The following is a 25,356-nucleotide window of genomic DNA, read 5'->3' on the forward strand; positions in this document are numbered from 1 at the left end:
TGATGCAGACTGAACCTTGGTTGTAATCATTGTGATGCTGCAGATGTAGAGACAGACCAGAGGTTTGATCTGAACACCATCACATCTACAGACCTGGACACAGACTGAACCGGACTGGACCTGGAGCAGATCTGTGACCCAGTCCTCCACAGACTGAACCGGTACTGGACCTGGAGCAGATCTGTGACCCAGTCCTCCTCAGACTGAACCGGTACTGGACCTGGAGCAGATCTGTGACCCAGTCCTCCACAGACTGAACCGGTACTGGACCTGGAGCAGATCTGTGACCCAGTCCTCCTCAGACTGAACCGGTACTGGACCTGGAGCAGATCTGTGACCCAGTCCTCCACAGACTGAACCGGTACTGGACCTGGAGCAGATCTGTGACCCAGTCCTCCACAGACTGAACCGGTACTGGACCTGGAGCAGATCTATGACCCAGTCCTCCACAGACTGAACCGGTACTGGACCTGGAGCAGATCTGTGACCCAGTCCTCCACAGACTGAACCGGTACTGGACCTGGAGCAGATCTGTGACCCAGTCCTCCACAGACTGAACCGGTACTGGACCTGGAGCAGATCTGTGACCCAGTCCTCCTCAGACTTCACACTCCACTGTATTAACTTCATTAAAGACATGTCAGAGCATCAGACACAGCTGAGTCTGACAGAACACATGAAAACAGCCTTTATATTCATCCGACTGTCAGCAGGAAACCAGGCCTTTAACAGAAGAAGCACAGAAACCAGCCTCGTTCATGTGTTTAAAACAAGCCTCCAATGATGAAATAACGCCAACTCCATGTTTGTCTCTTTTAGTGCAAAAAATAACACGAAATTATGAAAATATTTACATTTACTAACTATCCTTTAACAATAAAATGCAAACAACCTGAAATGTCCAAAGAAAATAAAGTGTATTTTCTGCCTGTTATTAAATGTTTGTGTAACACTATCTGTAATAAACATGTATAAATAATAAGGTGAGGCATAGGGAGGCAAATTATCGATTAATTCATTAATCGTTAGTTGGTTCCCCTTATTGATCGATTAACGATTAATTGATAAGCAGCGATTTTCCTGAGAACCTGAATTTCTTTTTCAATACAGTCTGTAAGAATAAAAGCTAAATATTGATTATACACTCCATGAAAAAACCATGTCATATTCCGTAATGATTGATTTATTTAAACCATTGGATACAGTCAGTGTTTCCTGTGGGATTCATCTGTGATTATGGTGGTGTGTAATGGGGGGGGGGTAGGGTATGTGCGTGTGTTTCGCCAGTGTGTGTGTGGGGTGCACGCATGTGTGTTTCGGCGGGGGGGATGCCGTACAGCTGGGGGATGCATGCGTGTTGGTTGGTAACCACGCGCGTGTGTCACTTTCCATCCTACTTCTAATGCTACGGGGGGGGGGGGGGGGGTGCAGTCCGTGCCCCCGCAGAAGTGAAAGTGAAACTTTTCACTGTCTGTAGACTAGACCAACCTCCAGGGTAAACGCTCTGATACAGACCCTGCATTAGTGTGTGTATTTATTCGGGGGTGCACCGCTCTCACACACAGACAGGCTGGTGTGTGTTTGGTCCATCATGTCCATACAGACATTCTGACTCAGCAACACCATGATCTGGTTCAAAGACCGGCTATCTCAGAGTTGCAGTGCGGACAAACCGGCAGCCTTCGGACAGATGTGGACGGGCGGAAAAGGGCAATTAACCGACAATTAATAATTTAATCGAGCAAATTCTTATCGATAATCGTTAGTCGATTAATTGTTTACATCCCTAGTGAGGCATAATATTGTTAAAATTGCACAAAGTAGGGCTGCACGATTTTGGCAAAAAAAAAAAATCCCGATTTTTTCCTCTAAAAACTCGATTTTTGATTTCGATTTTTGGGTATAACTAGAAAAGGCAACAGCAGTCAGCATGTCGTTTTCGTGAGCCGCCCACAATGCAAGCCACTGCTCTGACCTCAAATCTGTGATGGGATCACATGATGAACCTACAGTTTTGTTTTGTTTTTTCTCTTCATTAAATCTTTGAAATGAAGTAGAGTACACAAACAATGTATACAACAAGAAAATAACATAAGTTTGTCAGGGGGAATACACTATAAGAAAATGTCCAAATCAGAGCAAATACTGATAGTTGTTACAGCCTTTTTGTTTCCACATTTATCTAACAGCTTTAAATAAATTTCAACATCTTACAAAACATAAATAATATTTGGTTTTGTGTTACAGAATTTACATTTGTGAATCAAAAATTTAGCAAGTAAGTGGACTAAATTAATTATTTTTTTTAAAAAGTAGTTTTTTTTCTTTCTTTTCTGGGTATCTGGTCCACAGCAGTGATACCAGTGTAAGTCAGTGACAGGCATCAGTCGTGCGTGCGTGGACCAGGTTAATATGAGTGATCCACATGTGGTTCTATTTAAACTGGGGGATCTGTGCGTGGAACAGACCGACCCAGGACACACTGGAGGGATTCTATCTGTGGAGCTGGTGCATGTGTGTGGGCACAGGGCTGTGTGGGCTCCTCTGCTGAGGCTGCTGACCCCGAGACCCGGACCCGGTTCGGAAGAAGACAGTACGGTACGGATCTGGGACAACGGAAGATGAGTGATCCGCTTGCAGTTATATTTCAATTGCGGGATCCGTGTGTGAAGCCACGGCTTATATTGGTATAAGTACTGCGGATTCATGAACAGATTTAACATCCGGTCATTACACGGACTTCTGTGACAGACCGCTGTCACAGGAAGAGCCTACGGGAGCCCGTGGGCACGCGGAGGCGCGCGGCCCGGAGGCATGAGAGAGATGAAATCGATTTTACGATTTCCCTTTTTTAAAAATTGTCTTAATTAAAAAATCCGATTTCGATTTAAAATCGATTAATCGTGCAGCCCTAGCACAAAGTATCATTTTTTTTCAGGTTATTCATATCTTTTTGTTTGGGTGGTTTGTAAATGTAACTATTTTCATAATTTAATGGGATTTTTGCACTAAAACAAAGACAAAAAATTGGAGTTGTCATTATTTATCGGTTATTCTGTTATTATTTTACTGGTCTGGTCCACTGCAGATCAAATCAGGCTGAATGTGGAACCTGAAAGAAAATGAGTCTGAGAGCCCTGCTTTAACCAATCCCTGATCCAGCTAAAATGTTAATATCAGGGCCAATATCCGATCCTAATGTCGGATTGGTGCAACCTTAGTAATTATACTGATATCTGTAATCGTTTATAAGGTTGGTGGAGCTTCTGCTGAAAAATCTGTTTTTTTGGAGATTATTAACAGATATAATCGCCAGTCAAGCTCAAATTTGGTTCATATCGATTATCCAAAATTAAGTTGGTATCTTTTGTTCATTGTGTCGTTTATTTGCTTTATTATATAGCAGAGGATCGGGGGGATTTTGGGGACATACCCTCACTATCGGCCCATGACAGCGTAAGTAGGGCTGTGTAGCGGCAAGAATCTGGCGATACAATATAAATCACAATACTAGGATCACGAGACGATATATCACAATATATCACGGTACTGTTAACATGGCAATATTTTGTTTTGTTTCTTCTTCTAAGAGAATATTTCCTGGAAAAATTTGATTATGCCAGAAATATGGACAAATACTAAACAAATTTTCATTTGTTCAGAAGAGGATTTAATACTATATCACAAAACTTTCCTCTGTAGAAATGATTTTTTTTTTGTACAGATAAATAAAAATAAAATTTCAAGTACAAAACACACACACACACTCACATATAAATAAATAAAAATATGTTTTACAGATATTACAGTTTCAGATCTTGCTCAAATGTTCATATTCTGTTAGTTGTGACCAGAATGCATAGTGCACAGTCCTGTCATCCAACATCAGAACATTATTTTAATGCAAGGAACTGACATCTGCCTGTCAGACAGTAAAAGCTGCTTTTAGGATGATTGAAATAACCATTATTTAACAAACCAGTGTTATCAGTAAAAAAAAAAAAAAAAAAAAAAACTACATGCATGACCTGCAATATCACTACTACTTTTTTAGTACAAACAACAAAGCAAAATGCCCATGTAAATGTAGAAATAAAGGAGCAAAATACCCATGTAAATATAGAAATAAAAGAGTAAAATACAAAGAGTAAAATACCCATGTGAATATAGAAATAAAAGAAAAATACAAAGAGTAAAATACCCATGTGAATATAGAAATAAAAGAGAAAAATACCCATGTGAATATAGAAATAAAAGAGTAAAATACAAAGAGTAAAATGCCAATGTGAATATAGAAATAAAAGAGAAAAATACCCATGTGAATATGGACGTAAAATCTTGCAGGATTCACCAAAAACATGAACCTCCACCATATCTTCATTTGAAAAAATACCTAAAAATATCGATACAGTACTTTTTAATATCGATACAGTATTGTGAAATGAAATATCACGATATATTGCAGAACCAATATTTTCTTCCACCCCTAAGCGTAAATCTTGTTATTTACAGGTTCTTACTCTATTATTTACAGGTTCTTACTCTATTGTTTTAGTGGTCTGACCCATTTAAGTGTAAATTAAAGGTGTAAATAAGCCTGGTCTGTTTAGTCAGAGTGTGTGTTGAATTCCATCTAAACGGAGGTAGTTAAGTCATTGTTTATTGTGCCCTTTGACTCTGAAGCAGCCTAAAAAGCCCACAGTGCTGTTGTTTTCATTCATTCAGACTGTACCAGGGTGTTGGCCTCATGTTCACTTCAATATTTAATCCAAGCGTGGCGGTACAAACACGGCCTCGTGCTGCGTTCAGGTTCAGTCAGGACATGACTCGCTGCAGGGTCTAGTCTCGGATTCTCCGCCTAAGTTTCAGGAAAAACGGGGCTTGGATCTGTGCAGAAAGACGACGCGTGTTCAGACGTGTAGTTTGCAAAACAGACGAAAACGAAGGCGAATGTTCCAGGTTCAGAGGTGGAGTTTGTCTACGGTTCAGTTCGTCCTCAGATCCTCCAGTAAAAGTACCAATACACAGAGTTTTACTGTTAGATCTGAGGGTTTGGACTCATTTTACTGCAGCACATGTTTAATCCACTGCATTACATCATATTATGTAATTTAAACTATATGGACAAAAGTATGTGGACACGTTGAGTTAAGGTGTTTCTTTTCTAACAGGGCCGTGTATTGGCAAGAATCTGGTGATACAATACAAATCACAATACTGGGATCACGTTACGATATATCACGATATATCATGATACTGTTAAAAAAGGTAATTTGTTGTTTGTTTCTTTTTTTTTAATGATTATTTCCTTGAAGAGTTGAATTACACCCAGAAATCTGCACAAATACTAAACACGTTATTATTTGATCACAACAGGATCTAATGTTATTTCACAAAATGTTCCTGTGTTCAAACTGAAATTCTGTTTTCCAGACATTACAGTTTCAGATCCTGTTCAAATGTTCAGATTCTATTAGTTCAAAACTAACATCAGAACAGTATTTTTGTGCAATCCCAACAAAGGAACTAACATTATTTAATAAAAGAGTGTTAAATAATAATAACAAAAAACTAAATAAAAAAAAAAAACAAAAAAACAAAAATGGACCTCCACAATATCATTCATTCATTCATTTTCTGAACCCACTTTATCCTCACAAGGGTCACGGGGGTCACTTTTAGCCTATTCCAGCTACTTACGGGCAAAGGCAGGGTACACCCTGGACATTTCGCCAGTTCATCTCAGGGCTGAAGATATAGAGACAAACAGTCACTCTCACATTCACACCTATGGGTGATTTAGATTAACCAGTTAACCTATCAGTGCATGTGTTTGGATGGTGGGAGGAGCCAGAGTACCAGAGAGAACCCACGCAGACACGGGGAGAACATGCAAACTCCACACAGAAAGGACCCACCCCCATGGGCTGGTGTTGGAATCGAATCCAGGACCTTCTGTCTGTGAGGCACCAGTGCTAACCACTGCACCACTGTGTCACCCTTCACAATATCTGCATTTGAATAAATACCTAAAAATATCGATACAGTACTTTTTCATATCGATACAGTATTGTGAAATGAAATATCGCGATATATTGCAAAACCAATATTTTCTTACACTCCTAACTATAAATGTGTAAAATCTTCATCTAACAGCAGCAGAACGTTAATAAAACCATCGTTTGTCTTTGGTCATGAATGCCTCGTTGCTCTCCTCCATGTTGAAAAGGTCAAAGGTTATTTTCATCTCGTGTATCATCATTTTTTCCCAGTTGAAAAAAAAACAAATAAAAACTGACGACACTGACCTGTCCAAACTGTTTGTGTTTCCACAGGGATCAGCCTGGTTCTGACCAGACCCGTACTGAACTGTTAAAGTCCGGCCGTAAGTTCTGCTGGACCAGAGAAGCCCAGTACCTGTACCTGCGACGCCTGTCCTCACGCAGCTTCTCGGCGATTATGATGGTATGTACAACAAACGATACGAAGACGAATGAAAATGAACGAGTGCGACGTAAACAGAGCAGCTCAGCCCAGACTGGGACGGGTCCAGTTCAAACTGTAGACTGTGTTTATGTCACCGGCTGAGAGCACATGAGCTACAGAGAAGATTCAGTTCACATTTTATATGTCACTAGTGGCATTGTACCCGTGGTGCCATTGTGTGTGAAAAGTGCCTGTGGATTATTATAAATGGACACAGCAAGAGCAGCAGCAATTTTGTAAAAAAAAATGTCATGATGTTATTTGTTCACTTTATTTGGGAGTGGATATTTACCTCCGCCAAAGAGGTTGTGTTTATGCTGGGATTGGTTAGTCTGTCTGTCTGTTATGGACGGATTTGGATGAAAATTTCAGGAAATGTTGATACTGGCACAAGGAACTAATGATTAAATTTTGGTGGTTTGGTGTTTCTATTCATTTGGCAATTTTGGCGGTGATTGGGCCTATGAAGGCAGAGGAAAGCCTGTACAAACGCTGCAACATCGATTTGACACAGAACCTGTATTATATAGTAAGGATTTTTTTTGGGACAAAGTCTGCAACGTTTGTACACAGTTTTGAGAAATTTAGAGTTTTACATTTTTTATGGATTTTTGAGATATTTCAAATGTTCCTTTCCTTCTACTGATCCATATGTTGATGGTTTAGAACATGTAAATGGTTCCAGATATCAGTCTAGTTCCTATTGATCACTGATAGAAGTCATATCTGGACTGTGACTGGATGAGTTGAGTTCTCCTCCAGTGAAAGTCCCGCCCACTTCTATAGTTAGACTGATCTGCATCCAGACCACAGGACTGGAACATAGAACAGAACCAGGACTGGAACATAGAACAGAACCAGGACTGGAACATAGAACAGAACCAGGACTGGAACATAGAACAGACCACAGGACTGGAACATAGAACAGAACCAGGACTGGAACATAGAACAGAACCAGGACTGGAACATAGAACAGACCACAGGACTGGAACATAGAACAGAACCAGGACTGGAACATAGAACAGAACCAGGACTGGAACATAGAACAGAACCAGGACTGGAACATAGAACAGACCACAGGACTGGAACATAGAACAGAACCAGGACTGGAACATAGAACAGAACCAGGACTGGAACATAGAACAGACCACAGGACTGGAACATGGAACAGAACCAGGACTGGAACATAGAACAGAACCAGGACTGGAACACAGAACAGAACCAGACACCCTCACACATTCAACTGGTTCTGATCCACATAGAACAGACTCTGATGTGCAGAGACACTGGGACTGTTTTTATTATAAAAGCCAAGTGGTGTGTGTGTGTGTGTGTGTGTGTGTGTGTGTGTGTTCGTACAGAGCTGACTGCTGCAGTTTGTTGTACTTATGTATTTTTGGGCGAGAAACAGGAAGTTGATCAAACCAATATTTTGGCAGATATTAGTAATTTTGAATACAATGTCCTTAAAATCATGTTGCTATGTCCAGAACAGTTTGGCGGTGACTGCTGGACAAATGTGGTACAGCATGTACAAATACACAACAGCAGAAAAACGACCACATCTAGAACCTGTGGAACCATGGGTCAGCGCACTAGTGTTTTTTATATGTACAGGTGTTTGTTTTCTAACAGGGGTCTGGGATCCAAAACAATAATGACTAATGTCAGAATATAGTTTTATAGTATGGGATAAATATCATTGCGTTGCATTAAACTTGAAGGAAATGTTGATGTTTATAAGTTATATGAACTACATGGCCAAAAATATTGGGACATGATGTGTCCCAATATGTTTTCAAGATAATTAAGGAATTCTGTTGACAACATGGATGGAATAGCCAAAAAAAGAAAACAAACACATAAATAAATCACATAAAAATAACAAACAAATTTATATACATATATATATATATATATATATATATATATATATATATATATATATATATGTATATACAGGGTGGGGAAGCAAAATTTACAATGAACATTTAGTTGTTTTTTCTCTGCAGGCACTACGTCAGTTGTTTTGAAACCAAACATATACTGATGTCATAATCATACCTAACACTATTATCCATACCTTTTCAGAAACTTTTGCCCATATGAGTAATCAGGAAAGCAAACGTCAAAGAGTGTGTGATTTGCTGAATGCACTCGTCACACCAAAGGAGATTTCAGAAATAGTTGGAGTGTCCATAAAGACTGTTTATAATGGAAAGAAGAGAATGACTATGAGCAAAACTATTACGACAAAGTCTGGAAGATACTATTAAAGAAGAATGGGAGAAGTTGTCACCCCAATATTTGAGGAACACTTGCGCAAGTTTCAGGAAGCGTGTGAAGGCAGTTATTGAGAAAGAAGGAGGACACATAGAATAAAAACATTTTCTATTATGTACATTTTCTTGTGGCAAATAAATTCTCATGACTTTCAATAAACTAATTAGTCATACACTGTCTTTCAATCCCTGCCTCAAAATATTGGAAATTTTGCTTCCCCACCCTGTATATATATATATATATATATGAAAAAAAAATCAATATACAATTAAGAAAACCTTAAAACCCATGGAGTTTGACAATGTGGAGAAGAAAAATTAGACCAAAATTTAAGGAAAAAAATAGAAGAAGAAGAAAATAACCAACAAAATTAACAAAAACAGATTTTTTTTTTTTTTTACATTTAATGATGATGATAGGATTAATGGACAGGTATTAAACAGTTTAGATCAGTAGATGGTTTTGGTTGGTGGTGATGATTTGGGTCTTTAAGGGTTAAATAATAATAATAAAAATAATAATAATAATAATAATAATAATAATAATAATAATAATAATAATAATAATAATATTTCTCAGGTCTGCTAACTCCATGGTCCATAAACATCCTTCGTCTTCTTCAGTCATTCTTCATATTTAATGCTTTAGTGTCGCTGTGTTTCTGTCCTGCTGAAATTTTCATATGTTTTTTTTTTTCTGTTATGAAAGCGTCTCTTAATCCCATCAGTGGATGAGCTGAAAAATGCATGGACGCGTCTTGGTGTTTGTCCAAAAATAGTTGTGGATCTGCCGTTTATGTGAAACCAGGATGATTCCAGGATACGAGGGTTAGTCACCGACCCAGGTCCACCCCCCTACCCCTTATCCAACCCCCCCCACGTGTCTGATTCCCCACAGAGGCGGTTCACGTCCTGGATGCTTCATTGTTTTAATGACTCGTCAGCACAGATGAACCAGGCCAGTGTGTGTGTGTGTGTGTGTGTGTGTGTGTGTGTGTGTGTGTGTGTGTGTGTGTGTGTGTGTGTGTGTGTGTGTGTGTGTGTGTGTGTTCCTGAGTTCCCGTCACTCACATGGTTTTTATGTCGATTGACCTTGATTCCAGCAGGGAATTTTTTTTTTTGGTCATTATTATTAAAAATGCACTCATAGCTGCATGAGTCAAGGCTGTGCATCGTGGGTCTGATGTGGAATGATCACAGTTTTACGTGGCGTTGAGTTTCAGGGGCGACAAGACAGGACTGAGGTTGAATGGACGTTAATACAAAGACACAAAACCACAACAATAGGTTATTGTGAGACGCCCCCCCCCCCCCCCCCCCCCCCCATGGGTAAAGACCTATTTCCACTCAATCCTCCACATGGATCCATGTGGGCCTGTTGGATCCATGTGGGCCTGTTGGACGTCCACTTCTACTCTTATATTTTACTCCACTTTAAAACCACATCATTATAAAAACACACAACAGTATTTTTTCCACACTTATTTATATTATTATTTTTACTTATTATATTGAAAATATTTGTCTAGTAAAAAATGCTGTTGTAATTGTGTTTTAATATGTTTATTTGTTGTGTATATATATATATATATATATATATATATATATATATATATATATAGATAGATAGATAGATAGATATGTTTTAGAAGTTTATAAATGCACTATGTGGACAAAAGTATGTGGACACATTGAACTCAGGTGTTTCTTCTCTAACAGGGGTCTGGGATACAAAACGATAATGACTAATGCTATAATATAGTTTTATATTATGGGATAAATATCAGTGCATTGGTTAGTTTGGGTTAAAATATTATCTTTGCTTCTAAATTGACTCAGAGATCGTTTGGACTGAATTTCTCTCAATTTTTCTCAATTTTAAAAAATATTTTAGAAATGTAGAGGAAGAACTTTTAAAATCATTGTCATGGATTAAAAAAAAACAACGTTGAGAGAAATTAAGTTCAAACCATCTCTGATGTATTTTGGAAGCAAAGATAACAATTTAAACTGAACTAACTAATGTTATGATATCCCATAATATAAAACTATATTATAACATTACTCATTATTGTTTTGTATCCCAGACCTCTGTTAGAAAAGAAACACCTGAATTCAACGTGTCCACATACTTTTGTCCACACACGCACACGCACACACACACACACACACACACACACACACACACACACACACACACATATATATATATAATTTTTTTGTAGTATTGATCATTTCTTTTCCCCTGGAATTAGTAAAATAATCTGGTTCTGGTTCTGGTTCTGATTCTGTGAAGTACAGGTTCTAGTCCTGCTGATTTCAGAGGTGAAATAATGGAACTAAGTGGTTTTACTTTGTCCAAAATCCTCCAATAATCTGTGAGGTGTTATTGTAGATGAACCTACTCAACAGAATGACAGTAATTAACCTGAGCGTGACCTTCCACAGCTGCAGCAGGTTTTTATTCTGGATCCAAATGAGGCACGGATCACATGGACTGAACCTTCAACCGGATCCAGTCCACACTTTTTATATTTAGGAGGCATGATAATTAGACGATTAACAACAATATTATAGATCCTGTTAGTTTGTAATCCTGCTAATGTTCAAAGCTAACAGTAGTTCCTTTAATAAATAAACCCAGGAGGCAGATGTATGGATTAGATTAGAGAACATCAGTTATTGGAGGTTTTGTGGGATGGAATGTTTCTATTATTGATGTGTTATCACCACCATGATTAGTATAAGCACAAAGATTATTAGAAAATACAGTTTTTCATAAAGATGCAAGGTCTATATAAGAAGAAAATATCACAACCACAATACTACTACTACTACTACTACTACTACTACTACTACTAATAATAATAGGATCCAAACATGAGCGAACTTTATTTGATTGCCATTCCAATATTTATTTCAATATAAAGTAGCTCCTTGTTTTGGATAATCCCTTATGGTCCAACTAAAGCAAAAAGGAATTTAAAAGTAAAAATGTGGGTCATGTAGCAATACTAATCTGTCAAATTGTCTCTAAAATGTCCCATCAGACAGATTTCTAATACTGTGTTTTGACCCAATAATAATAATAATAATAAAAATAATAATCCATATGTAATCTGCTGTATACATTGTATTGTTTGGGTCATTGTGCATTTATACCTTTTCATACACTAAAGCATCTAAAAGCAGGTTTTATTTTCCTTTTTTTTTTTTTTAAATTTGTATACTTACATTAAACCAGTGGTTTCCAACCTTTTTTTACTCCTGACCTCATTTTAACATCACAAATTTCTGGCGACTCCCAGACATTCAAAACAAAGACTTTTTTTTTTTTTTTTTCGCTAAAATTAATTTGTTTTTGATCATGTAATAGTTTTCTATACTATGTTTCAAATACAGGTTAATTTTAGAGGACATTTAGTCTATATAATGTATATTATTATGGACAGAGGCAGTAAATCCAGGTGTAGATTACTGCACAAAGGGAGAATGGGATTTTCCTTGGTCAGTATCTGTCCAGTCAGTCCAGCTGTGATTTACAAGGAGGACAATTAATACTGAACAAACAAGAACTGAAACTATGAATTATGAAAGAGCTGCAGCATCTGAAACTGACCACAGTGAACATTTGACAGATAAACAGAACCACAGAGCTGCAGTTTCACACTCACAGTTTGTCTGTTATGGATTGGGATTGTCTCTGTCAACTCACCATATATTTTTTATTAGTAAATTTTTTTATTTTTTTTTTATCAATTACTAGAAATTTCAGGTGACCCCATCTGAATTCCAGGCGACCCCACGTGGGGTCCCAACCACAAGGTTGAAAAACACTGCATTAAACATTTCCAAAAATCTGCAATTCTATTCCACCTGTAATCCCACCCCCTTTATTCATGTTTATTTTAACTCATGTCACTAAATTTAACATGATTAAAGATGTATTAATGTGTGATTTCTGAATCCCATTAGATAGATTTCCAGTGGAAATCGTAGTGAAAACTACATCTCCCATGAACCCACCCTGGTTCATCTTTTGTTACTGTTTTGAATATGAGTCACATTCTGTGCATTTAAGTATATTTTGAGGGGTTTTTTGTTGAAACTATTTTGCTTTTTTACATTTTTAACAATAACACCAGTAAAATACAGTGGTGTAACGGTAACATAGGAAAAATAAAAACACTGTCACTACGAGAATAAAGTTGTAGTTAAAAAAAAAAAAAAGACCCTCATAATTTACCAAAAAGAATGTTGGACTTTTATGAGATTAAAGTCATAATATTTTGAAAATAAATTTGCAATAGTGCGATTAAAAAGTCATAATTTATAAATTGTAAGCCTTAAGCTTTTTTGATGACAGAGTTTTCGGGGACAGCTCTAGCTAGTCAAGACAAGTTTATTTTTATAACACATTACATGTACAGGACAATTCAAAGTGCTTTACATAAAATATAAAAGCATCACAGGAGAGGCATAGAAATACATGTAAGATGAGAGAAAGTTAAAATATAAAAACATTTAAATTAAAATAGACACTAAAATCATCAGCAATAAAATGTGAGTTTAAAGTTCATTTAAAAGACAGAGAGAAGAGTTTTAAGGTAAAGCTGCAGTAAACACTAATGTTTTCAGACCTTATTTAAATGAGCTGACAGTCGGAGCAGACCTCAGGTATTCAGGACGTCTGTTCCACAGGTGAAGAGCAGAATAAGTGTATGCTGCTTCACTTTGTTTGGTTCTGATCTTGGGAACACACAGTAAACCTGTCCCTGATGACCTCAGGGCTCTGGATGCGTCATAGGGAACTAACAGGTCTGGGATGGATTTAGGTCCAAGGCCGTTCAGTGTTTTGTAGTCAGTCAGTTTCTCCTCCACAAAAGAGCTAATTTGCTCAAAAGATCTGAGAGGCTTCTTGTTGCTTTTATCCTTTATTTTTCCATCCATCTGCTAAACTGGTGCCGCACCAGCGCTCCCATCTGATCCCAGTCCCACAGTTTCGTCTGCACAGGTCGACTTTTTCTGCTCATGCAAATCTGTCGTGTCGAGGACGTTGCGTTGGATTCCCATCATTTTCATACGTTGAGTTGTGATTGTGCGGAAGCTTGTGTGTGGTGTGTGTCAATGACTGTACGTGAGTGGGTTGGGGATGAATATGTAGGTACGTCACTGGGGGGGGGGATGAGAGGGAATGGGGGTGAGGATGTTGTTGGTTACTTGGGTTCCCTATCTGTAAACACTCTTGCTTCCTTGGGGTTCCCTTTCATGTCCGTCTGTTGTAAACTGCTCATGTATGTATATTTTTCTTTCTCTGTACATGAATATAAAATATCTGAATCTGAGCTGTGCTTTAGGACGTCAGCATCCTGCATCCACAGCCTTCCTAAAATAAGCTCTTACTAATAATTCCGCTTTTATTTCTTATTTATCGAAGTATAAATATAGGAAGTAGAAGTAAAGTTACAGCTACAGTAGAGGGTACAACAACAGGAAGTGATGATGGAAACAGCTGATGATGTATTGTATTAACAATGGGGTGAATTTGTGAAATGCAAAAATGACACTAAGATATGATCAGTCCTTTTAGTTCAGGTTCCACATTCAGACCAATTCAATCTCAAGAGGGTGGGAAGAGTAAAATACTATCATAATAACATATAATAAGTATAATAATGACAACTCCAAATTTTTCTGTTTGTAAATATAAATATTTTCATGTATTTACACTAAAAAAAAGTATAATTTCGCAAAACAATATAAATAACCTGAACAAATATGAAAAACCTGAAATGTCTTAAGGGAAGTAAGTATAATTTTAACAAGATTCAGCCTGTTATTAAATATTTTGTGTATTTTTTTATATTATAATGTAAATGTGTAAATGATAAACTGAGGCATAATATTGTTAAAATTACAGTTATTTTTTTCAGTTCGTTCATGTTACATCTTTTGAAAGGATAATTTGTAGATGCAAACCCTTTCATAACACTGGTCAACAACAAATTTATTGTTTAAGTTTTTTGAGCTGATTTAGGATAATTTTGGTGTGCTGAATCCAAAAATCACATTAATTTTGCTCAATCAGGTCAATTTTCTGAACTATGCTACATATTGGCTTTTTAACATTTTTGCTTACATTTATGGGCATTTCCACATCATATGATACAAAATTCTTTCATATTTCTTGCAGTGAACAAGTTCTGAAGATTTTACTTTTGCCAATTTATGATTAATGTTTTTTTTAATATTACAGGTGAATGAAATGGCTTCGACTAGGAGATCTTGCAAAAATAAGCCTGACGTATTCTGCTACATCTGCGGTGAATACACCATTGTACCTAACAGGTACAATGGTGAAATGATTTTTTTTCTCTTAAAACCTATTTTGGGTGAGAACTATATAAAAAAATCAACTGATAAAGTCACAAAAATGTAATCAATTTTGTGAGAAGATCAAATTTTTCAAAATCAAATTAGCAAAAAAAACCTGACCTGATTGAGAAAAACAGATGTCATTTTTGGATTTAGCGGTGCAAAATGGTCCGAATTCAGTTGAAAAAACCTAGACAACTTGCAGAAAACATTTTTTTGTAACCCAGTGTAATGTAAATTAACTTTTTTTGCTCTTAAACATAGAGAAAAGTTCAGAGTTGGCATTATTTCTGCATTATTCTGTTATTATTTTACTGGTTCGGCCGCTGCAGATCAAATTTAGCTGAATGTGGAACTGAACTAAAATGAGTTTGACACCCCTGCTGTAGGTTATTCCAACTCTTTCCTGGGGACAGACTCAGGAAGAAAATGGCAGATTTGTCAGAACTGATCTGCTCTGATTCTGACCGAAACCAATCCGATAAACCACATCACCTCCTCGTTGCATTCCTTCACTGCGTGCCTGTTATCATCATCCTTTTGCTCATCTTCAGACCTTCACATAATCTGGTACCATCACATATCAGCCTCAGATCTTCCTCTGCTTCTTCTCGAGATGTTTCCATATTATCCCACATTAAACCAGATGTTACTTTCATTCTTTATGGCCCTAAAATGTTGAGGATTTTGCTGAACATTGAACATTGATGGGGGCTTTGTCATCCTGTGAAGACACCACTTCAGTCCTATTTCTGCTTTAACCCTTTCATGCATGAATTATGAGAAACTTCGTCAAGATTTTTTCCCTGATTGTTTTTATTCCTCTTTAGGCAAGAAAAAAAACAATTGAATTTTTTAAATGAACCTTTTTTTTTATGGAGTTACAAAAATGTCCACTCAGCTGGACACCATGCATTTAATATTTGAAGCAAAGAAACATGTATTTAACCCTTTCATGCACAGTGGTCACTCCAGTGGACAGTTCTTCTCCAGCTGTTCTCTTGTATATTCATGGGTTTTGTTGGTTTAGTTCCAGATCAGCCAACACAGTGGCTGTTTACGCACCATCCCATTCACTGATATTCAGACCATTACTGTCACTTTGCTGTTCTTCATAAACCTGATCTACACTAACATGTTTGAGTGGAAATCACCTGTTATTTGTTAGACACAAAGGTTTTTTTTGCATGTTATTTCCATGACGAGTAATAACTAGGACTAGAATAAGTTCAAATGAGAGAAAACATCAGACTTGCAGCATTAAAAATGTTTTCATTTCATTGTTTTCATATTACTTTCTTACAGAACAGGATTAGGACCAGGACTTTATTCTCAGAATTCTGACTTTAAACTCAGAATTTTGATGTTAATCTCAGAATTCTAACTTTTTCTCCAAATTCTGACTTTTTTCTCAGAATTCTGACTTTTTTTCTCATAATAATAATAATAATAATAATAATAATAATAATAATAATAATAATAATAATAATAAATACATATTGGACCTTAGTTTATTGTGGTTTTTTTTCCAGTGGCCCTAATCCTCTTCTGTACTTTCTGATATTGGGTTTTAAACACATGCTTCTTTACTTCAAAAGTAAATGCATGGACATTTTTGTAAAAAATCGCATTGTTTTTTTTTTCATGTGTAAGGAGGAATAAAAACACTCAAAAAAAAAAAAATAAAATAAAATCTTTGCTAAGGTTCTTGTAATTCATGCATGAAAGGGTTAAAACCCATTATCAGGAAGTGATAAACTGTGTGACAACTATTAAATAAAACATTTTTCATGCAGCTAATCTGATTTTTTTTCTCATATTTTAACATACTCTAATACTAGTTGTTACTCACTTCATGGAGATAATGTGCAAAAAAAAAAAAAAAAAAGAAAAAGAAAAAAACTTTTTGTGTAAGAAAACTGTTAATTACAGTCTAATAACAATTCACAACTGATTTACACTAGAACATGTTAGTGCAGATCAGGTTTATTAAGAACAGCAGAGTTCCAGTCATGGTATCAGCTGCAGAGTATGGGATGATGTATGAGCGTCCACTGTGTTGGCTAAAACAACAAAACCTGTGAATATACTAGAGAACAGCTGTAGCATGGCTGTCCATTGTAGTGACCACTATGCATGAAAGGGTTAATTCCCCACCGGTCTGCATATTCTTATTTTTAGTGGATTAAATGTTGTTTTGCACTTCTCTGGGTCTCAGCAGGGTCCTGAAAAATCAATGGGAATTTCGGACCGATCCAATAAAACGAGGGGTGGGGGTGGCGGTGCTGAGTCGTACACACATTTATACTACATACAAAACAAGCTGTGTGTTCTAACCTCTCAACTGTAAACTCACCTCTTGTATTTCACAATTAAAAGGCAAGGAAATGCGAATAACATTTATTGTGGTTAAAAACAGGTGGTGTTACATTTCAAACCCCCCTTCGCTTTCAGTTGGTATGATCCACCCCAAGCTAGGAGTAGACGGCGCTCCTTTTGCCCCCACCGTCCACTTTTGATGCGTTTATACACAAACCTAAGGACTTTACAGCCAAAAGAAACGGACTGTTTAGATTTTTCTCATCAAACCGTTGAGTCCCATCCTAGTTTTAGCTTCTGAGTGGTTGTATTTTGGTAAATCTTCATAGACGTAGACGGTCCGGGACAGTTCAAAGTGCGTGATGCCCGTTAACGGAGGGGGGCTGCTGTCCCTCAGATATGCCACTCGGTATTTCACCGTAAGTACCACATTTATCTAAATTACACAAACATTTTTAAGTCTGTATGTGAAAACTATCAGTATAGCAACTTAAACGTGTCTTGTGGGCAGGTTTATGCTGCTTGAAGTGACTTCGTGGATCAAAAGTTTCCATAAATCCCAGTTGACGCCTGTTGCACCTGCTGTTAAAGGCTACAGCTAATTTAAGCTAGTTTTATCTGTGAAAATCAGGTTAAAAGTTAATAAAATGGCTTCAGATGGGTTCTTACTCCTCTAATGTTTAGATTTAGACTCTAAATAACCCTTCACTGATAAATTAAAGTGATTATAACATTACTTTAATTGGCCCATGACGACCAAAACCAGACTTTGGCTAATTTTATAGTATATTAAGGTAACAAAAAAAACCCAAACAAACAAAAAAAACCAATATTTACTACAACCCAGAACGGTCCACAAGGTAAAAATCCAGCTATTAACTGCTCCAAAAACTTTTTTCATGACTGTTATTTAATATAGCTGTGTAGTAAATGTGTTTTTCCTTCACCTCTTGGTGTAATTCAGCTGTGAGTACCAGATTTATCCAAATTACACAAACATTTTTAAAGTCTGTGTGAAAACTATCAGTATAGTAACTTATTAGTGTCTTGTGGACCGTTTTTTTTTTTTTTTTTTTTTTCTTTGCTACTTTAAGTGACTTTGTGAATCAAAAGTTTCCATAAATCCCAGTTTTGACGCCTGTTGCACCTGCTGTTAAAGGCTACAGCTAATTTAAGATAGTTTTTATCTGTTAAAATCAAGTTAAAAGTTAATAAAATGGCTTCCAATGGATGCTTGCTCCTCTAATGTTTTGACTGACTATATTTTATCAGTGGAGGGTTGTTTAAAGTGATAATAACATTACTTAAATTGGCCCATGACGACCAAAACCAGACTTTGGCTAATTTTATAGTGCCTTAAGATACAAAAAATAACCCATTATTTGCTACAACCCTGAACGGTTCACAAGGTAAAAATCCAGCTATCAACTGCTCCAAAAACTTTTTTCATGACTGTTACTTAATATAGCTGCGTAGTAAATGTGTTTTTCTTTCATCCCTGGGTGTAATTCAGCTGTGAGTACCAGATTTTATCCAAATTACACAAACATTTTAAAAGTCTGTGTGTGAAAACTATCAGTCTAGCAATTTATTAATGTTCTGTGGGCAGGTTTATGCTGCTTGAAGTGACTTTGTGGATCAAAAGTTTCCATAAATCCCAGTGGATGCCTGTTGCACCTGCTGTTAAAGGCTACAGCTAATTTAAGCCAGTTTTATCTGGGAAAATCAAGTTAAAAGTTAATAAAATGGCTTCAAATGGATGCTTGTTCCTCTAATGTTTCGATTTTGACTATAGTTGATCAGCAGAGTGTTATTTAAAGTGATTATAACATTACTCTAATTGGCCCATGACGACCAAAACCAGACTTTGGCTAATTTTATAGTACATTAAGATAAAAAAAAAAAAAAACAATATTTACTACAACTCTGAACGGTCCACAAGGTAAAAATCCAGCTATCAACTGCTCCAAAAACTTTTTTCATGACTGTTATTTAATATAGCTGTGTAGTAAGTGTGTTTTTCCTTCACCCCTGGATGTAATTCAGCTGTGTCGCCAGTAGGAGGCGAAATTGTACAACTGTTTGTTTTCTGGCGCATTACTCTGAAACTGACCTGGACACTTAAATACTGTGTAAAATACATTCAGATATCTGTCACATACACATTTTATGGGCATATATCTCTCTTTTGCTTCTATATGTGTATCTATAAGGTCTAGTGCATTCTTTTTTGTGTGATTAGAAGAATCTGGAGGAAGTCAAGTTGTTTCAGAGACGCAAGTCCATCTTTATTCTACATACAGATACATGTGATGATTTTAAGCGTGTTCGACCTTGAAATAGCTCAAGGAAAGCAAATGTTTTGGTGTTTTGTTCACTGAAAGACTGGAAGATTTGTTGATTGTGGTTGTTTTAAGTAGCCAGCGTAAATAGAAACCATGATACATTTTGTTGGATGCTTTATTAGTGAGTCCTGTACGTTGTTTGTACTTGATGCATGTTATATATTAACTTGATTGGATTTTTGAAGTTTCAGATGATGATAGTATACTTCTGCGCTCAGGGTCAGAGTCACTGGTCACTTTTTGCATTATTAATATTTATCCTGTCATTTCAATCATGAATGAGTTCCAAGTTTGCATTGCGAGGAGGGTTTTTCCATTAGTTTATTGTTTTTACTCCATATTTTCTCCATTTTTGTCTCTCAAGGTTCTCACAGTGATGTTTTGGGCAGCAGCAGTGAAATGTTTTGATGGGAAAACTCTAAAAGCCACCTATATACAAAACACACAGTAGTCAGAGATGGGGGTGTAAGAAAGAAGAAAATATCGGTTCTGCAATGTATCGCGATATTTCATTTCACAATACTGTATCAATGTTAAAAAGTACTGTATCGATATTTTTAGGTGTTTATTCAAATGCAGGTATTGTGGAGGTTCATTTTTGTTTTTCTTTTTTGTTTATATTTTGTGTATTATTTTTTGACACTCTTTTATTAACTAATGGTAGTTTGTTTGTTGGGATTGCACAAAAATAATGTTATGATGTTAGTTCTGAACTAATAGAATATGAACATTTGAACAGGATCTGAAACTGTAATGTCTGTAAAACATAATTTCAGTTTGAACACAGGAACAGTTTGTGATATAGCATTAGATCCTGTACTGATCTAATAAAAATACAGTGTTTAATATTTGTACATTTTTTGGGTGTAATTCAATTCTTCAAGGAAATAATCATTTAAAAAAAAAGAAACATACCAAAAAATTGCCTTTTAACAGTATCATGATATATCGTGATATATCGTATCATGATCCTAGTATTGTGATTTGTATCGTATTGCCAGATTCTTGCCAATACACACCCCTAGTTAGAGATGATCTGGGCTGAGTAAAGAGGAGCATGTAACAGATAAAGACCAGATATGTTTCTCTGGAGGTCATGAACAAGTCTAAAATGATAGTAAACGACAGAGAAAAACAATATCTAACTAAAAAAATAATGTTATTTCTCAACTGTGGGATCAATATCACTTTTCCCTCATTGATAACAATTTTGACATTGTCCAGTATTTACTAATGTTGACTATATTAGAACTTGGAAAACTGTTCAAAGGAATATTTAAGTCGAAGTAAGAAATACCCAAATAAATAAATCTGTGACGGAACATCAAAATGGAAGTATGATGGAGAACAGTTTTAATGTTTTATCCATCAAAACCAAATTCAGCTCATACCGTTGTCCTGTTACTATGTGCTGTTTGTACTGATTGGTTTGTCTCTATATAAATATAGCTGTTTTTCCATCAGTGCATCTGTACCTGGATGGTTTCTGCTTCAGCTGTTACAGTGAATGGAACGTCCATGTTGTAGTTTTGTGGTTGAACCTGTAGATCCTGTGAATGTTGAAGAAAGAGACTGAAGAGGCACAGGAGACTGAGAATGATGTGATGATTTAATGTTTTTATGCTGGAAAATGAATTATTATTTGTCAACGAGGATCAAAAAACACCAAGCATTTTTAAAGACAGACACAGGTAGAAGAAACTGATGACCTTATAATAACAGCCTTATGTTAGATCTCCATAAATATGGGATTTATGATGATGTTTTAGATAGATGGATGGATGGATAGATAGCTAAGCAGTGTTAAAAGGAGGGATTGGACTTGGAACTGTCTTACATGTGACACATTGTTTGTTGAGCCTGGCCATGGTCATAAACATCAAAATGAGTAAAGACAAAAAAAATTGAGCAGGAAAATTTGTGAAAAATGAAAAAAGTGAGACAAAAATTTCTGAAACTAACAACATAGACAAGAAAATGAAAAAAAAAAGCATAAATAAGGAGCACAATGAACAAAAAGATGGACAGACAGACTTTATTGATTCCAGTGTGGGAAATTGCAGCTCAGCAACAGCATGTGACGCAATAAAAATAGAATATAAAAATGAAAAAGATAGAAACACAAATGCTAACACTTGATATATAATAAATTATAAGTATATAAACTGAACTGGGTAAGAAATCTGGGTAATTTAAACAGTAAGATGTGATAATAAAGTGTAATATGCAAAGTAAAATGTAATTTTCCAGAAGGATGTAGGTGCATAAATAACAGGAAAAGTGCATCATGGAAATAGGTTTATGATGGGTTTAAACATCAGGCAGGAGCTTATTGTAAAGACAAATTTTATAGTCATATATTTTATATGCAAATGTTCACTCTGTCTCCAAGACAGCAATAAGGCAAGGCAAGGCAGGTTTAGTTATACAGCACATTTCACGTACAAGACAATTCAACATAAATTACACAAAATGTCCCTACTCGTTGATCTTAATTTCGTTTGATGTACTACTGTGCTGTCAAATAACAGTAAAGGCAATTCTGATTCTGATTCTAAAACATTAAAAGCATTACAGCAGAAGCAATAAGAAGTATAGGCATGAGAAAAACAAACAAACAAATAAACAAAATCAGATAAATACATAAAACAGATAAACAGATAAAACAACTAAGCAAATATAACATAAAAACTGTAAGCTTAAAAGAATAAAAACTCTATTCAAATGCAGCTGAGAATAATGTTCAACTAAATGACCACAGACTAAAACCTGGACTCAGGGAAAAGCAGTACATAAAAAGAAACCAAAGGTGAAGTCGATCCGTTCGTCCATGTGTTTATTTATCAGATGTTTCATCCTGAAATCCTCCAAATGTGTGTCAGTGCCCCTGAGATCCTCGTTCTCCGACGGGGAACGGCAAAACAAGGACCGATCCTGGGAACACGTCAAGGTCACCGAAAAGCACAATCATTTCCACTCACGTTTTTCATTTTTCTGTTTTCTTATCGAAATAATTAGTTTTCTCAGTCATGTCCTGCGAGGGTGACCCAGTATTCCGGCCTCCCTCCTCATTAGTGGAAATGTGTTTGTGTTTTGTTACGTAATGGCCCAAACTCAGGAGACCAGGACTTATCCAGCAGGCCTGCCTGTGAGCAACCATCAGAATGGTATCGCAGTGAACAAGAAGACGTCTGATTAAACCACTTTGACCTTGCCCAAAGCCCTTTCATCGGCCGCTGCTTCTTACTCCCAGTTAAATCCATTCCGTCTGCGTATTATCGGCCTTTTGGGTGTAAAATAATGTTAAAACAACATGAGGAAGAAGCTGCAAAACTCTCTTCACCTTGTACACTTATTTTTATCAACAATTCCCAGTGCAGTTACGTAAAAACTCCAAAAAAACAACAAAAAAAACTTTACAAGCAAAACCTCTAATGACTGTGGTTAGACTGCCTCTACTGCAGTACGTCGAGACATTTCATATCTGTTCTAGAGAGGGGAAATCTGACAAAAACAACACTTTTGTTTTTTTGTAAGTGTTCTGGTGCCACGAGTTGCTTGACAGTTTTGATCTGAGAGGGTTTTGAGCCTTAGATCAGTTCCCCCTATTGGTTGGATTGAATTATTTTATTATTGTATGGATGTTACCTGATGGGAGAACAGGACAAGGTTATAAACAAACACTGATACAGAAACAAACAACAGGCCAAACCAGAATGGTACCAAGAACAATAGAAGAACATCAGTGAATTGAAGGACAGTAGGTTGGTTTTCTTTACAACAGTTCACAGTAAAATCCCCTCATATCACATCAGTACCAACATCATGTGCAACTCGATTGTAAATATGCAAATAATATGTAAATGTGTACAAAGCCAGTAGCATAAATAGCAGATTCTCTTGTTTGTTTTACTCCTAAATGTTTCTGTCTTTCTGCACTTTGTTTGTTGCTGTAAATGCTGCAGTTTCCCCATGATGGGATCAATAAAGTCATATCTTATCTTATCTTATCTTAAGTCAGACCAGTAAAATAATAGGGCTTGGTAAAAAAAAATTGATTTGATCGATTTTGGATCAGTTTCTTTTTAATTTTGCGTAATCGATTAATGGTGGATGAGATCGATTTTTCAGAGCAGGACCATGAGTAAATGACCCAGAAACCGCCGACACGGAAGTGTGGCCGGCTCCGTTTCATGAGCCCCTCGCGGAGATGGGGCGTCTTGGTCGTGCTCGTGACAGTTCTGGTGCGGGAGGAGCGCGGAGGAAGGGTGGGAAAAACCCCCTCAGTGGGAGGTCCTCCCGGCCTCAAACTCGAACCCACAGTTCAGAGGAACTGGCCGGCAGAGGCGGGTCACGGAAGCCAGTCATTCTAGAATATTAACTTCAGTCACCTGTGGCTGAGGGTGGAGTTAGAAGAATAGTAAAGCAGAAATCACGAAGCTCCGCCCACCCTCCCCCTCCAGTGAGTTTCTTATTCCAAGGGCCCAACATGATTCTGTTTCAGGGGGGCCAAACTGGTGTCGGTGCCCCAGGGTGACAGTAATATGCCTTAAGGCTGGAAGCACCAGGTATAAAACAGAATGAAGATGACGAAGAAGTCCATTCTGAGCCACTGTAGAAACATGGACATGTTTGTGTCCTGTTCATTATTTCAGAGCAGATTCATCTGTTTACTGATGAAATGTTAGATTTATTTCCTTTCTAATATCAATATTGATTCTGTGTTGCATGGCTGCAGTAGTCAAATAATGAAGTTACAACTCAAAATTGTACTTTGGTATCACTAAATGAATCTGAATCAATCAATTAATACTGAATTGAATCGCAATTAATCGATTCAGAACCGTATGAATCGAAATCGAATCGATTAAGGAAATTGGCCATGATACCCAGCCCTGTAAAATAATCTCTTGCATTACGGTGAACAGTTTCTTAGTGCCATCCACCATAAACAAAACGCGTGTTTACGTTCAGAGCCGGGAGGTAACTCGGGCATCTTCGGAATTTTGTCGCGACGTGCATTGTGGGAAACGGAGGCTTGTGCAGCCACTTGACAGTGGCAGCTGCTAAAGACATGAGGTGGAAACGCTGCCGCTGCAGGCGGCTGCACAAGCCTCCCTTTCCTACAATGCATGTCGCAACAAAATTCCGAAGATGCCCGAGTTATCTACTGGCTCTATTTGTAAACACATGTTTTGTTTATGGTGGATGGCACTTCGAAATTGTTCACCGTAATGCAAGAGATTCAGGTGAGTAATGACAGACAGACTTACAGATTCGTGATGCTTAGGTTATGACTGAGGTTTAACAGATTTGATGAAAAATTCGTCACGAAAGTCTCCCGCACCTTTAAGAGCTTTGGATAAAATTGACCAATATTAATACAATATTTATAGTAAAAGCTGAACTGGTGTGTAGTCTGTCATGTTTCACATTAGCAAGAGAAGAAGTAGGCTGTTTTCTTCCACAGTCAAAGGAAAAAAGTCAGACTTATACTGAGGTGACCGTTGTAATGGTAGGGAAGAGCATTTTCATATTGCAATGACAGG

General features: G+C 36.9%; 1 protein-coding gene across 4 annotated transcripts in view; it reads left to right on the top strand.

Moving 5' to 3' along the window:
- tjp2a (tight junction protein 2a (zona occludens 2)) overlaps nucleotides 1-25,356 on the top strand; it is an 87,266-nt gene that overhangs the window by 5,015 nt on the left and 56,895 nt on the right. For 3 of the 4 annotated variants that reach the window (XM_030148624.1, XM_030148625.1, XM_030148626.1), the window contains exon 2: nucleotides 6,336-6,465. In XM_030148624.1, coding sequence (XP_030004484.1) covers nucleotides 6,336-6,465 — 130 coding nt within the window. Of the gene's footprint in view, nucleotides 1-6,335; nucleotides 6,466-17,574; nucleotides 17,882-25,356 lie in introns of those variants that run through there. The other variant, XM_030148628.1, reaches the window with a different exon arrangement.

Source organism: Sphaeramia orbicularis, chromosome 12 (assembly GCF_902148855.1).
Source record: "Sphaeramia orbicularis chromosome 12, fSphaOr1.1, whole genome shotgun sequence".
Lineage (NCBI taxonomy): Eukaryota > Metazoa > Chordata > Actinopteri > Kurtiformes > Apogonidae > Sphaeramia > Sphaeramia orbicularis.